We start from the raw sequence: 16,495 nt of genomic DNA, 5'->3' as shown, positions 1-16,495 counted from the left end.
AAATCCCCTACCCTGTGTTGAAAATTGCCTCTTTCTTCTCGTGCAACTTTCTCCTTGGCTAACCTGTGCAGACGATCAACTTTAATCTAGATTTTATGCCCATTTGATCTGTTCCTGGTAGCTCAGCATGGCTCCTGGGCTTATTTTCTAAAGAACTTAAGTCTAAACTAGCACAATAACATGTTTGATCTGGGCTGAGATAAGGCTTCTCTGAAAAGGAACATCCAAAAGACTCCTTTAAGGCTGTGGGTGTAATCAGTAGTGTTTAGTGCATGGGTTTGCAGTTTTATTCTTCTAATTCCACTAATCAGTTACATCCTCAGATACATTCAAATTCGTATCCTACTACCTAAATGCTTATGGGTAATTATTTTACTGGGATTATGTCAGACACTTGCAAATTCAAATAGATTTTTTTATACAATCTCTATTTTCTTTCTAAAACACATTCATGAATAGTTTCGGTTTAGCTGTACGGACAAAAATATTCAGTCCAACAATAATCTCCATTTCACAGCTGTTAAAATCAGCATGTTTGAGAAAAGAGGCCTGTGACATGGTAGTTACATATGTACTGACGGCGGTGAAGATCAAGAAGTAAATGGAGACAGGGATAATGAGGATAAGGCCCCGAATAAATCCTCCAAGTGACTTTAAATAACGAGCTTAAGTCTCTGCTATGGCTGCGAAAGTGGACATCACCTCAGAGCTTGTGGCTGTCACTGGAGAAAATGAATCCTTGGCCAGTTTGTTTTATTTATTGCTGCAGTCAATAATGCAGGGATTACCTACGAAAATAAAATAAGCATAATGTATTCTTACTGAAACAATGCGAGGAGGTAAGGAAGATTCATTGTTGCTTGATGAAGCACAAACAGAAATAGGCCAAGCTTGACTGACACCTATACAGAACAGGTTTGGCTGTTTTCCTTGTTCTTGTATTAAAAATATTGTCGCCTTGTAGGAAGTATTTTTTTAGCTTAACATTTCCACGGCTCAAATATGTAAGTGATTGATCGTTACACATATTCTTCTATGTCCTGCTGCCAACCTTTATCCTAAAGTATTAAGTTGAACCGATACCCGTTTATAGTCTGCAAATGCGTTTCCATGATCTTAGAATATACCTTGAATAGAAAAGGTTATTTCAGATAACATAATGCAATATTATGTAGGTGGATTATAAGTCAGGTAACTGGATTCAGAGCTTTGAAGACATAAGGTCATATATAATATCTTTAACAACCCAGCAGTAAAGAAGCCCTGACCTGTTTAACCAGCTGCACTTGAACTTCCTACACGGAATGCATGACGTTGATCACATGGATTATGACCCTATGAACAAGCCAAAGCACAGCAACGGATATATATAGGAAAGACAACAAACTTATAAATAAGAATAGGATTTCAACGTTGTTTTTTTTATGTAGGGTGAACATTTCATCGATGCCAAAGGAGATGTAGGGGAGATAATGAAAGATACAGGGAAGGTTTTTACTTTTATGTGAAAACAAGCTGTGCTCTGTAGACAGAGACCGTTATTCTGCAAATTAGATGCAGCCACACAAATTCAGTTGCTTTTTCTACCCAGTGGCTTACAAATGCAAAACATATCGTGCGTTATTCACCAGAACCAGGAAACATATGTGGCCTTGAATCCTTAGAATAATGCTTTTTATCCCCAAGGTGTCATGTTTGCCCACCGAGGCTCCTAAAAGAGTTCAAACAAGGAAAATAAAAAAATCACATCCTGCATACGGGCCAGCCTGAGTTCATCCAGTTTAACACAAACTATAATGTATCTTATCTGTGCATGAGTCATTAGAACAAGCTACTGCACAGGAGGACTTAAAGTGGCACTTCATTTGTTCCTATGCAGGTGCAGCTAACAGCCTACATATTCTAACAAGTAAAGTGCAGAGATGAAGCATCCCAGAGTATACACAGCATGATACTTACATGATGCACAACAATGATCCAGAGGAACAAAAGCAGCAAAGGGAAGATGGTTACTTCCAAAGCCACCGAATGTGTGAGCTGTAAACTCCCACGGAAACACGGCAGCAATCACAGGCTGAGAAAACGAGAGAGCGGTTCAAAAGCCTCCCAGCAGAAAGCGGGCCTTTACCTTCTAATCAGGTGCATGGGAAGCTAAGGATAGACTGGAAAGCCTCGCTAATCACTCACAGATTGGCCTGAAATCTGCTGAGGCTTTGGACACATGACTTGGACTTCACCATTGCATAAAGGGAGTTAAACACACTTTTAGAAAGCAGCGGGAGACTCAGGGACGGTCTATGACTCGGCATAATGCTCCTTCTTTTAGCCGCAACCTTTCGTCCTTTCACTTGCCGTTATGTGGCCTCGGTTATGGGTTAGTCTCTAACAGCACGTGTCAGTTAGGCTGTTTATGTGTTTTAAGCATTATATTTCAACATATATAAAGTTTGACAATTTAATATCAATGTAAACCAACTTGTTTTTTTATGATGATTATATGATTAAAATCACCAGGTGTTTGAGCAAGAAAAAGTATTTTTGGGCTTTTTCTTTTTCTTTAATGTATTTTTATTATTATTACTATTTTATTTATAACAATTATTATTTCAGTAACTGATTTCCTACATTTCCCGCAAATGCTACTACAATTTTTGCATTTAAGGGTTTTTTTTTTCTGAAGAGAGACAGAACCGAAAAATAAAAAACAACCAAATCATTTATTATCATTATTATTATTAGTGGTAGTAGTAGTAGTTGTAGTAGTAATGGTATTTACAAGAAAGCCCTTCTCTCTAGTTTATGATTATTTAAAAAGAAAAAAAACTAAACCTCAAAATGTAATATCTAATATTACTGTTGTGGTAGTAGTAGTAGTAGTAGTTATATCTTTATTATTGTGAGAGGTTTGACACCTTCCCACTTCATGAGATTTCAAATGGTGGTTCAGTTTCCCTCAATAAAACCTGCTGTCTTGTGAATTGTGGATATTCATCTGCCTCAGTCTTCGTTTGCACGACGACTCAACACGTTGTCAAACTGTTACTTTCACCCAACTCTTCAGATTCCTGTGTCATGTCTTTCTATCGTCTCAACGAAAACAAGAGCAGCTACAATCAAGACGTTAAGTTTTACCGGAAGGGTCAAATCCACAAGGTAGCTTTAGAATTACCTATTTTAATGTTTAGGACAATATTATTCTAATGAGAGAGGCACCGCCCTCATTGGTCTATAAGTCAGCGGCCCGACTGGCATCGACTCCTCAGACAGATTGTTGAGGCAAAACTCCCAAGGTCAAAAACGCCTAGTCATACATCTTAGACCCGCTTTTTTTTACTTGTGAAAGATATTTCATAATGTGCTCTCCTCTTCTGAATATTACCCGGGGTCACCTCAATCTTTCCGAGCACAAAAGAGCTGCCACGGGAAACACGAGGGGGTCGCCCTTATCAGGGGTTTACAGGCGGCGTGTCCGTCCCTCTGCGGTGATGTGGGGAGTTCTCTAGAAGTGCTTAATCACAGGAGCACCCGCTCCCACCGCTCCAACACACACATGCACCGAGGGGTGAGCTCTCACGCTGCCGTCTGCCTTAAGCCTGAAGGAGCCTGAAGGTCATGGAGGGGTGGAGTTGACTCCAGTTGGGTGGATTTATTGTGACTCGTGGGAGAAAAGAGCAGAGGACCCCCCCCCCCCCCCTCCCCCCTCTCCTACCCCCTGCTGAGTCATGACAGTGCATGAGTGACTCAGAAGAAATGCCGAGGACGTGGTTTTGTGCTCAGACTGTTGGGTCTTCCTGTGTGAGGAAGGCGCCTCCCCTCCTCAGAAGGAAAGTTAAAGAAGCTTACGGTCAGCGTGAGTCAGCTCGGTGCGGAGTCGACACAAAGACAGAAATGATTTATTAATTAAACATTAAATGTCATAGTTCTGAAATAGATCGTTTTTAAATCCTGGGACTTTACCAGTCCTTGTGAATACATAAACGATCCCACCATCAACCACCAGCCTCTCAGAGCTTTAAATACTAGGATGACATAGTTTCTCAGACCCTGCACTCTGCGTTAAATTGACTTTGCCTCCTCTCAACAGTCGAGGCCGCGCCATGCGGATGTGGTCTGGATCACATTCACAGCGGGGCGCCCCCCCCAAAGCTCATCATCTGTGCAGTTCGCACGTGTACACTGATGCTCAGGCTTAGCACCCCGCCCCCCCCTCCTGGATGCAGTTAAAATATCAGGGCTGATTAGAGTGCAACCTGCTGCGCCATGTTAAGTCATAGTCCTGAGCATTCTGATGTTGAGGCCTAGATGGCTGACCGCAGTTCAAAGGATTTTTAAATCCAAGTTGAAAATCTGATATAAGATATTAACGTGATAAATCCTCTAATTTATAGCCACACTAATGGTCACAATTAGTTCAGGCTGCACACCAGTGTACCACCCAAAATAATTGAATATATATTCAGTTAACTTCCATAATGAGATACTGAATTCTCATTACATTTAAGGAAAGCAGGTACCCAAAAACTCTGACGATGAGATGAGAGGTACCCAAAAACCAACTATTTCCCATTGTTCTAATTAACTGCAAATAATAAAAGGTTCCAGGACTTAAATCTTCATTTCATAGTCATTTTAAAATGTGAGTTATTAATAAAAACAATAAAGAAAACCATCAATCCCTGCAACCAGAAGTAAAATAGAGAAAAGGCTGTGTCCCTCCATGTTAAATTAGACATCCTGAATACATTAAGGAACAAATTCATGTCTTCATCCCGAGTATATCGAGGATGTATGTGAAGAAGGAGCTGTGCCAGTGGGATGGTAATGCGTGTCCAGACGGGCTTTGCCTCCTGCAACTCTTTAACCTTAACCTGGCACAGGGACGTCACAGCTGAGGGAATTTAAATATAAACCAAGAGAAGGAGCCATTTACACACACAGTACTTTTACGTTAATTCCACAGCAGCAGGCCCACACTCTGGACAACTCCTGATTTACTGCTGCAATAAAACTGTGGAAAACACCACTTGGATTGATTTGTTGTATTTACCTATTTGCAGATTTGTTTTACTTATTCTTTAAGATGTACGGATTCTAAATCTAAGGTGTCACTAACACACTTACACTTTCATTTACACAGTTGGTGTTGCATCAAATATTAAATGGGGTTTGATTACATTTGAAAATGTTAACCTGAGGCTGAAATTTAGAAGAAAAAAAAATACTTGTCAGAAGTGGGATTCGAACCCACGCCTCCAGAGGAGACTGCGACCTGAACGCAGCGCCTTAGACCGCTCGGCCATCCTGACAATTAGAACACTATTGGAACGAATGTTCTAAAATATGTTCTAAAATACTATATATGAAAACGGTGTGCACTGGTTGGCATGGCAACGTGTAAGAACAGGTAGCCCGGAAGTAGAAACAGGAAGCTGATACCTTGGTTAAACGTTGAGTTCAGAGGCGGAGGAAGATCTCAAAGGTCCAGATAAACATTACACAGCACGGACTCTACATGTTGTTCCTCAGGAGACAACATGAACATCATCTACAGTGTATGGCCACAACACGTCTGAGCATTAGCCCGATGCTAATTTATGAGAACGGAAGTCTGCTGCTCCTGTCGCGGCCGCTAGGGGCTGATATGTTCAACTATCAAGCCAAAGGGAGCTGATTCGTAAGTATTTATCCACTAAATCAGTCACTCACTAGAAAAATATGAGTTATACAGTTTCAAGATGTTGTAGCAGCTGTGTTGTTTGAACATGTTTCAGTGACATTACATAGTTTGGTAGAATATGTGTAAAAAATACGCCTTACTATATGATGGCTCCCAAAAGTGAACTCATAGGGTGTTGATCTCCCTCTGGTGGCCAGCTGCAGCACAAGTCATAGATCCTGCCTCCTCCATGTTAGCAGATGGTATATGGACCAAATTAGAAATTTAAATATATATATAAATATATATATATATTTATATATATAAAAAATATAAAATCGTTGTTCTTATCGTAATGTTCAAGTGTCCATTGTCTGATTGGATTTATTAAGTCACAAGCTGCTGTAAGATTGGACTTATTGTCCATCTTTATTCTTTACACTTTAGTAATGAATGAGTTGGTATAGAGTCCTAGTTCCTGACACCTTGGAAAACTGGCCTGTGAAAGTGCAGACAGGGGAATATGTGCAGAAGCAGAATTCACCAAACGGTGGCTTCAAGTCTCATGGTGAGAAGTCTGCAGGAAGAGTTGTGAGTCTGGAAAATGTCTTGATATTATTATATTTTTATCACACTTGCTGCATTGCTGCTGTTTAGCAAAGAGGGGAGATGTCCACTTATCTGTTTGCATGTCATTATAATTTGGTTGCCTCTTGTTGGCTGTTAGTAGTGAGCAGGTATTGATGGTAGTGAGTGGTGTGAGTTTAGTCTGTGTGAGTCTGCATGTAGGTTACAATGTGGATACGTGACTGCTGCCGCTTGATTTGCTTATCAGAGCTTTTAAGTCATCGCTGCTCTTAAGAATTCCGCCATCTGTAATAAACATAGGCCCATCCAGCTTATATCCTGTTTTGAACCTGTCAACATGGTACTTTGGTTGAAGTGTCTGAACTCTGGGGACGACAGTGTGAGTCATTTCCATGTGTCTCATTTTTGATGTTGAGTCTTTAAGGAAACAGGGCCGAGCATCCAGCAGGAAGGGATTCCTTCAAGCTCCGACATCGACAACATCCCGAATATTACACCCATAACGTAAGGGTCAGAGGAATGGGAGTGAGCATGGAAATTATGCCAGAGTGACCCGTTGCCAAGGTCAGTCAGGAGCATTCTTACCAGAAGTTTGGAGTGTAAACAGAACACATCAAGGCAGCGGAAACGGTGTGTGTCATGGCTGACGTACTTCATCTCTGAATAAGCAGCAGTAAATGAGCTGTTTTGTTCCTGTGTGAAGGAACTTGCATCACTGTAAGATCTTACACGGTCTACATGTTCTCAGAACATGGCTGGTTGAAATATTTATTCCGGATATTTGGGAACAATGCCGTTAACTAGAGTGGCACTCAGAAGAGGGCATCAAGCCACATCAAAATTGCACAGTCATAGATATTAGCACTCAACAAATGCCGGATTTGTCATCATCATGTCCCCTGGGAAATCAGTGAAAATCTCAGAAAACGTCTTATAACACTGAAGAAAATGCGGCTGCCACTTTTTCCAGATCCACGTCCAAATATTTTTAATCTCATGACGTTTGCTGAAACATTTAAATTGGAATGACTCGCAGGGTGACTCAGAAGCTGTCATCAAGTCACCGGGGGTGCTTTGCTTTGTCTATCGTCCACAGTAGCTGTTAAAAAAGGGCTCTCTCACTCCGGCGAACTTATAACATCACTCATCTAAATCATTAGTGCGTCTGCTCCAGCAGGATGCACGCTGAGTAAAGTCTGCTGGTGCAGGGCGAAGAGGCCAGATCCGCGATGGGCAGTGAGAAGGCTCACTCAAATGGAAAAGAAGGGGAGTGACTTCAGACCAAGCCATTTTAAATGAGTAATGTTTTATTTTGGAATGTGGGTTTCATTGAACACACAATATGGGTCTCTCAGTCAAAACAATAAGAACTTAACTAGTTTGATGATGTCGAGTAGCAGCATGTGATCATGGGGATTGTTGTCATCACCACCACTGCAGAAGAAAATCTACCTGAGGTGATTTATAATACTTTTATTCACGTTACCCAGCAAATGGCAATGATCCATTAAGAGTGACCAATTCAAACACTGGAAGGAAAAAATTGCTGACAGGCTAACTGTGTGTTTTGCTTTCGTCAATACCGATATAAAAATAAAAAGGCGCCTAGAATGAAGTGTTCCATTAACTTGAACAAAGTTCGAGTTTTTTCTAGTGTTGTAATTAGTTTAATAATGTAAATACATAAATTAACAAAATATATAACAGAGGTTTTATCGCTTTTAGACATTTTAATGAAGAATTCTTATATATTATATCCTTAGGCAAAAAAGTAGTATTGATTAGTAGAATGTATAAAAACAACATCATCTCCCCCCCGACACACACACACACACTTTGCATGTTTATATAATGTTTGCATGATGAAACATGGCTGCCAGAATATGCAAACATTACATCAAATATTGTAATTAGCTAAAACGTGAATCAAAATAGAACAATGGCTCTTCCAGTTATTCCCACAGTCCGAGATCACACACGGACCAGATAAGGATGTTCTTTCTCTTAAATGGAGCCACCACATCGCAATTAGGAAGCACAATAGGAGCATCCTCCTCCACATTGGGGTGAAGAGTTACACCTCCCCTGGGAGAATCTAGAGCAGTCAAAAACAAGCCAAATAGCGCTGCAGCACAGTGGAGACTGGTGCAAGCAATGCTATCAGAAAGAGAGAGAGAGGGAGAGAGAGACCAATGCAGGTCAGGCTGTAAAAATAGGACATGCGCTGTGATTTTAAATCACTTCTTTTAAAAATAGTAATAGCCTCAATGTGTTTGTAGAACTTTTTAAACCCAAGTTTTTCACACTGCTGTCAGTGTGGGTGAAATTAATTCACAAGTAGAACGCTGCAATTGAAGTTTTTTTTTACGGGGGAGTATACTAACATGCACTTAGAAGAAAGCACATTTTTCAATCCTGTTTTGTACATTCTGCTGCAGAGCACAAGCTTTCCTGCCTGCACCGGTTCGGTAATCAGGGTGCGCTTATGGGCAAATGGAAATCTAGCCTTCTCCTTCCCCGGGTTGGCAGCCATGTGCTGGCCTCCCTCTGTGCCTCTGCCGGTCGCCTGTATCTGCTTAGAACAGGTGCCGGATCCTGTTCAGCTGCAGCATTCACAGCACAGGTACGGATGGGAGGCCCTTGGCCGCTCGCACGGTCCCCCAAGTTTTCCAGGGGTCCCCATCTGCGTCCCCGCACATCCTCTGCCACATGGCACCTGTCCCTCGGCGAGTCTGGTCCATTCTTCGCCCGGCGACGTACACGCCTGCCCGCCACCCCACACTCTGCCTGTTGTTGAGCCACAATGAGATGAAGAATAGCTGCACTCCATAATCCCTCGCTGTGAGTGTGTGTGAGTGTGTGTGAGTGTGTGTGTGTGTGTCTATTTTGCTGTCTTTTCTCTGCTTTGGCCAGATTCGGGGGCCAAGTACAAATTGTAAACAGGTTATTATGCTGCTGTGACATACTCCAACTGGAATTGCACTTTAGTATTTTCTGATGTAAGTGTGTCTTCATCCGTCACACACAGTAGTTTAATTTGGTGTAAAGTTCACTGCTCGTGGGCTGATGAGGATGCTGTAATGGGTTTGTTGTTTTTCTTTTTGCCGGGCTTCACAGGAAAAAGGTATAATTAGAGTCCCGTTGCCGTTGCCGCATTCAGGTGCAAAACGTTATTTATGATATGAATGCAACTTAACTATAGTGTGTTCACAATGCAGGTACTAGATGCGGCGGCTCAGTCACACACACCTTAGCATAGCTATAGTTTGCAGGTTTAAAGGGCATCTCCGTCATATGCACCGATAGGCCTTAGTCACGGAGTTCGAATCAGTCACATCCTCTCGACCTGCAGCTAATATCTGAAGAACGTCATGCAGCCCGAATGGTCGACCCGCGAATCTGAAGAGATGGGACGCTCCGTCGCCAGCTACACAATAGAGCGCCGCACCAACCAGACAGTCGGCCTCCTCCGCGCTTCCGGAGGACACCATATTTTAAGTGATCAGTGCTCACCTCAGTCCAGGCAGATGGATAATACTTTACACAGCTGTGCAAGTTCCGCCCCCCCCCCATTCCACACACACCGAGCCGTACGGCGTTACCTTGACAGTTGGTGTTGAGTTAGGCCGCCGACTTGTTTGTTTGCCGAGGGAAGTGACATGCCGGCAGGGGAGGAAATAGGAAACATAACAGACTACCTGACAGACTCATTCCACAGGCTTGACCTGAGACTGGAACTGCGCCAGCCGGCAATCAGAGTGAAATAACAAGAGTTGGCTCTTTTGTTTGTTCAGCCTATATCCTTACATTCGCAAATATTGTATATCTTCCTATAGAGCGAGTGGGTTAAAGATTCAATTCATCAAATTAGGGTTAGGGTTAGGGAATTCCTGCAAATGCCCATGTGTGTAAAGTGTTAAATTTATTTGCAAAATAACATCCCGCCGCTGTTTGTCGACACATTATTTTCTCCCTCTTTTCTGTTTGATTTATTGCAGCTAAAAGAGAAGCAACGTCCGCAGTCTTCGGTTTTTCATTGGTAGAGTCTGACTAAAGGTTAAGATGACAATGAGTCGACTTCTAGGGAGGAAAGGATCGAGGATGACATGTTGAGTGCTTTGCCCTCACTTCCCATAAATGAAAAAGTCAAAGGATCCGCAAATCTCTGTAGAATTCATCTGAGCATTTAGGATAGAGGATTTTGATGCTATAAAATAAATAAAAATATAGGTATTATTATTATTATATATACTGGTCAGTCTTGCAATGGAGGCTACTGGGTATATATAATAGCTACCTATTATAACATCCTGTGGTTTTGAATTTTTCAGATTTTTCCGTTTAAATAAAACAAATATACAGCATGAGTAAATGTATTAACAGTGAGATTGTCTGAAAAATGCTCGGTCACACAGGTTAAAGCAAGGCTGTTTTTTTTATTTGTGAAATTATAATTTTATATTGTCCTTGACCCAATCTCCAGTCACCATAATGATATTCTGAGTCGTATGGGTGAAAGTACTATAAAATACACTATCAAATAGGAATACGGTGATATAACAACGTTCTTTTCTGATCTTAATGCTCAGGTATAACACCTCAACCCGTGCCCGACGTGAGGTTCAAATTTTGCCATCTAACGTCCGTCTTCGACCTTGCTGCAGTTACCGTGTGTCCTACCCTGCGGAGATGGACGTGATTGTTGAGACATCGTAGAGCGTCTTTACCGAGGGAGTCTGCGGCAGCGCCCTGACCTGACCCCCGACATCTCTCGGGCTGATGCTGCACCGCAGAGCACTTTCTCACCCTTCGAATGCCTGGGGCACCACCAGTCCGGCTCTCGCATCCAAAATATGGTCGCGCTCAAAATGGCCCCTCCGCAGAGTTTAGAGCCCCTGCAGGCACAGAGGGTAATGATATAACCCCAAAGACAGGAGCCCAGTAGGCAGCCTGCTGCAAACACTGGTACATGATGAATGTTGTCATTTTGGTCAGTTTAATCACCATCACAGTGTTGGAAGTCTTTCAAAGCAGCATGATCATGCTTTGAAATGAGAATCACACAAAGCTCATTTTTGTCTACATTTGTTCACAAGCGCTGTTTTCAGAGAGAGAAACGTGTGTTTTTGTTCATTACTGTGGATTTTAGTGCTGTGGTCAAGGTGCAGGAGGCCAGGTTGACAGATTCTCTCCTGGTGGGTAAGTAAAGACGGGTAAGTAAGATGCTAATCAGCACAGCCCCTGTTTCCTCCCACTCACTGAACAGCGGGTTCCCTTCCCTCACTCTGGCTCTTAAATGCCGGGCCCGGCCAGGGCCCAAACATCCTGACGGAGAGAGGCTTTTCCCTTATCAGCCAGGAAACACCGCTCCTCTGCCACATCCTTTTTACAAGAAGCACGACTCAACCGTTCCCAAAAAATGCAGGAAGACCAGCCAGACTCCAGGATTTGTCAAAAGCCCCCCGAATTCCTTTTATCGAAAAAGAAAAATGCAAGAGAACAGAGCGTGTGTGGAGGGGAGGAGTGGAGAGAGAGAATCATGGGGGGAGAAATAAAAAAAAGAGAGAGAAAAATGAGGAGCATGTAAAACAGTCAACGAAGGCCCGGGATTTATTTATTTATTTATTTATTTCGCACAGATTACGAAAGGTCTGCATCAGCAAGATATAACATGGGATGGAGGGGTGGGGGTATAAATGGGAGGTGTGTGTGGGGGGGGGGGGTTCCAGAGACTGCTAAGAATGTCACCCGGAATAAGACTGTGGAAAACAAAGGACGGTGGAGACGGAGGCGGCGGTGGCAGCGGCGGCGGCTGTGCCTGTTTTACACTAATCCTCTGAACCGGGATGAAATGAAAGCGAGAGGAGATGGAGGGAGAAGGATGATGTGATGGAGGGTGGAAAGAAGCGAGCAGGGGAGTGGGTGTCAAATGCTAGACAGAGCCCGAAATAGAAGAATACGTGGTGGGACACTGGATTCACAGACGGACAAGTAGCACATGCCGGTTTTTCAAAAACTACTAAGCAGGATTCCTACTTTCTTTTATTCTTTTTTTATTAAGGAATGTGATTGTATCAATTACGTATTGCTCCTGCACAATTACTTTTAATTGTTATCAGTTATCACCAATATTCAGATTAAAATAATAGAAAGGTTTGGTGGTGGTGTTTTGTCTGTGGGAACATGATCCAAGCAGACTTGCAAATAATATAAAAAAATTGACCTTTATTTTAAATTATTGTCTTTCACAACCCTAAATCAGCATACAGTTAAAGTTACCATTATTATTTTTCATCATAGAGGTTATAATTTATATATTATTAAGTACTTGAGAAGAAGTATAAACGCCTCTTTTTTTCTCTCCATTATACACCATCTTGATAAATTGCATAAGAAATGTCCAGCTAAAAACCTCATTCAATTACAACTACTGAGGTAAGACTCCCAGACTACTGAGAGCGAGAACATGTGATACAAACATTCGAAAGGAAAACGTTGATAATAGCATTACAGGTAGCGTTCAAAGCGAAACATCGAAGGACTTAAATTAGCTTCAGAGGAGCATCTGTACACGTCCGGGCGGCAACAGTAACTGGTGACATTTTACAAGTGGACATTTACAAGTCTTTTTTTTTTTTTTTTTTTTTTTTTTTTACGATTGTTCTTCTGGTTTAAGAATTTCTCGACAACAGGAGGTGGCATACGATAGTTTTAGTGTCTGCATCCCTGAGGTGTCCATCTCCCCTTCTTCTTCATATTCCTCCAATTTCTCTTTGTTCTTTCCTCGGCTCTGGACGATCATATTGCTCAGTAATCAGTTCCGGTTTTAATCATGGTGGGATGAAGTTGCCCGTAGATGCTAATAACAGGTTTTGAAATGACTTGTACGAGCCCAAGAAATCTTTATCAGCACCCAAGTGCAACTTTATCCCAAATGTCCTCACCCATTTCAAACCCTGTAGTGTCTGATCAGTCACAAGTAGGACGGGTGCTGCCTCTGAGCTTATGAGATGCCATAGTTGTTGTAGTAGGCCGCTGTTGCGTCTGCCAGCACGGAAATGAGGCTGGTTTCTGCGGTGCTACTGGGAGAAGCGGAAGCAGCCGGCGCTACATGGATATGTCCCGTAAGAGTCATGCTGCCGACCTGCTCAGGGTGGAACCCGGCCCCGGTGGAGTTCAGGTACTGGTCAAACTCATTGCGGTCCACCTCCCCCAGCAGCTCGGCCTGGCTCAGCTGGTCCAGAGTCTCCAGGTGGCCGTGTGTCTCCGGTGGTGGGGACAGCTGACCCAGATGGCCCTGGTGGAGCCCGTGGTGAATCTGGGGGAAAGATGAGGGGCTGTAGTAAGACAGCGGTGGGCCCGGCATCATTCCACCGCCGCCTCCAGTTTGGGACAGGTGAGTGATGTGGCCCATGCGTGGGCCTCCACAGTGGAGCTGGGTCTGAGTGTAGTCGGTGTGGTAAGGGGGTGGGCTGCCCATATGTGTCTGACTGTGATGATGCTCATCGGGACAGGAGGAGGAAGAGGAGCTACCGGAAGAGTAATACGAGGGGGGGATGTGCTCATGGTCCATGGCATCCAAGGGGGACATCTCTGGAGGAGTGGGCAGGCCGTATGGGTAGGTGTCGAAGCTACTGTTCGAACCGGCGGGGTCCCTGAAGCTCCTGACGCTGGGCAGGGCCGGGCTGGGGATGGAGAAGCCGTGATTGGGGCTGCCCTCGTCTTTGTCCAGGGGGTGACAGAGGACTCGCTGGTCGGGCAGGGCATTCTGATCGGGGGCCAGCCCACTCAGCAGGAAGCCGGGGTCCACTCGCTTGCAAATGCGCTTCAGCTGCTTCTTCCTGCGAGGCCGATACTTGTAGTTGGGGTAGTCCTGCATGTGCTGCACCCTGAGCCTCTCGGCCTCCTCCACGTAGGGCCTCTTCTGCGGGGGAGTTAGGGCCTTCCACGACTTGCCTGGTTAGAGAAGAGACAGATATATATATACTTTTAATTTGAGCTAAAAATCCTGAACATTATTCAACAAATTAAGTGATCTACTCCTTTCTTTAAAACATGATAATTCCTGTCAACTTGCTTTAATAACTCAACATTGAAATGAATGAACATTACTTTAACTTGTAAAATAACTGTACAAATATTCAAAAGGAAATGTTTTCAAAGTTGTTGGTTCATACTTTAATATTTTCCTTCATGTGAAATAATTCAAATGAATAAAGGTGGGATGACAAAAGGGTAACTTAATGGCTCCAAAAATAAATGTTACTTTGAAACGGACTTTACATAAAAATACAATAAACTTCCATAGACTTTTGTTGGACTCTAATTATTTTTGCAGTTGCCTGACAATAACCAAAAAGTAAAAGAAAAACGAAAAATATGCTCTTAATCAAAACTTTCTTATAACTTGATTATCCTCAGATGATCACAGATTGTTGTTTATATCAAAGCTTTCCTGGCTCAGGCTCCAGAGGATTTTGGATTTGCGCAAAAGATTTGGAGCTCGACATTAAACCCGAAACATATTCATCATAAGATAAGTGCATTTCATTCTCTGTCCTTAAAACTGAGACGTCAACGAATTTCATGCTGCGGTGAAACAAACTTTCAAATTCAGGGGATTATTTACATCATGGCAGCAAATTAAAGCTTTTTTTCAGATGTTTTCTTTTTCTTTATCATTTTAGAGGTTGGTTTCGATTTTGTTTTGCATTAAGGCGTCGGAAACTGAACTTAAAAACTTTTGTTAATCAACCCGAGGCCTGAAGGGATTTTTCAAGTATGAGCAAGTAAAGTAGCGGCCGCAATAATACTAATACTAATACTAATACTACTACTACTACTAATAATAATAATAATAATAATAATAATAATTCTCACCCAACATCTTGCTGAGCTCAGCGTTGTGCAGGTCCGGGTTCTGAACCGCCAGCCGCTTGCGCTCATCTTTGGCCCACACCATGAACGCGTTCATGGGCCGTCTGATCCGCGGCTCCGGCGCCTTGTCCACGGGGGTCCTGTGCGGGCCGTGCGCGTCGGACACGTCCCCGTCTCCCGGAGGACACTCGAAGGACTCCGGCCACGACGAGTACGCGCTGATGAGGGCTGCCATCTTGCGCGTTCCCAAAAAAGTTTGGAGGTGCGCTTCGCAGTCTTCTCTCGGACAAGTTGTGATTCCCTCTCGGAGCTGGGATTTTAAAAAACCTGGAAAACTACTAACGCAGCTTTTTTAAAACAAGATCCAGCGGCGTTTGACTCACTGGAGCTACAGGCTGCAGTCAGGTGGGGTTTTGGTTGCAGCAGAGCGCACAGATGATGGGCTCAGGCAGCGGCTCCTCCTTGTGCGTAATGGCTCAGTCGTTCCTGGTGGATGCGGGGGGAGCGCTTTATATTTGAGGAGCAGGTTCCAGGAGAAACCCCGGAGGACTCTCAGCTCCTCCTTGATTGCAAGTTGAGCCCCGTGAAAGAGGAGAGAGAGAGAGAGAGAAAGGGGAGGGAGAGAGATTTCACCACAAAACTGACCCCACAACAAAGCAACAGCACACACTGTCAGATCAACTGCAACAAACATCACAATCCAGAGCGGCTCATGATTCTTTTTTGAGCTATTGATCATCAAAAACCTCTTATCAAACAATACTTGAATCAGTTTGTTAAAAAAAAAGAAACAACATATAAATGTTTGTGGTGATAAAGAGCACATTTGCAACTTCATTTCTGTCTCCTTGTCAACAGGGGGAACTTCAGCTGACAACTGATCAAACCTGTTCTGCAGTGACTTTGCACGTCTCCAGGTTCTCACTCCCACCTGCGTCACGGTCTCCACAAACAAACGAACAAATCTTCCTTTATGTCAAAACTTTTTACAAAAACTAAAAGCCTCATCTCTTCCTCGAGGAAAAAAACTCCATATGTCAGGGAACCTAAATGGCTTCTTTATATAAGAGTTCGGGTGCAGATCAATTTCTGGAACACACTGCAGGCGAGAGGAGAGATACAACTGAACCCTCACCACAAACAAATCAGTTTCCTTCTGTGGCCATATCAAATCCAGGAGTTCCTGTTGACAGGATACTCTTGGGCTGCAGCCATAAAGTGGCTCTCACACACTCAGTCTCTCTCTCTCTCTCTCTCTCTCTCTCTTTTGCACACACACATGCACCAACCCTGGCTTCTAATCATTTTTCCCACTTATTCCACCACCATCATGCATCTTAACCTGTAATACGTATCCTTTGGTCACTTGGGCCT

At 43.2% G+C, this 16,495-nt stretch overlaps 1 protein-coding gene and 1 non-coding gene across 2 annotated transcripts; both read right to left on the bottom strand.

Annotated features, from left to right (window-relative positions):
* Nucleotides 1–5,223: 5,223 nt before the first annotated feature.
* Nucleotides 5,224–5,306, bottom strand: trnal-cag (transfer RNA leucine (anticodon CAG)). Its single transcript has one exon. It is a non-coding gene; the product is annotated as a tRNA-Leu (tRNA).
* A 7,143-nt stretch (nt 5,307–12,449) lies between these two features.
* On the bottom strand, nt 12,450–15,596 carry sox7 (SRY-box transcription factor 7). The gene is made up of 2 exons (XM_062412067.1): nt 15,125–15,596; nt 12,450–14,200 (listed from the first exon to the last, which is right to left on the bottom strand). Exons 1-2 carry the CDS (start codon nt 15,354–15,356, stop codon nt 13,248–13,250), a joined length of 1,185 nt encoding a protein of 394 aa, XP_062268051.1. The 5' UTR covers nt 15,357–15,596; the 3' UTR covers nt 12,450–13,247.
* Between the last annotated feature and the right edge of the window lie 899 nt (nt 15,597–16,495).

This window comes from Platichthys flesus, chromosome 18 (genome assembly GCF_949316205.1).
Source record: "Platichthys flesus chromosome 18, fPlaFle2.1, whole genome shotgun sequence".
NCBI lineage: Eukaryota > Metazoa > Chordata > Actinopteri > Pleuronectiformes > Pleuronectidae > Platichthys > Platichthys flesus.
Note: the sequence above shows the minus strand (reverse complement) of the source record. Positions and strands in the feature narration are given on the sequence as shown.

Bases quoted from the DNA above. Each gene is read 5' to 3' on its own strand.
- sox7 (XM_062412067.1), bottom strand. From the start codon at position 15,356: ATGGCAGCCCTCATCAGCGCGTACTCGTCGTGGCCGGAGTCCTTCGAG. The intron at 14,201-15,124 runs GTGAGAATTATT...TTCTCTAACCAG, and splicing joins TGAGCTCAGCAAGATGTTGG to GCAAGTCGTGGAAGGCCCTA.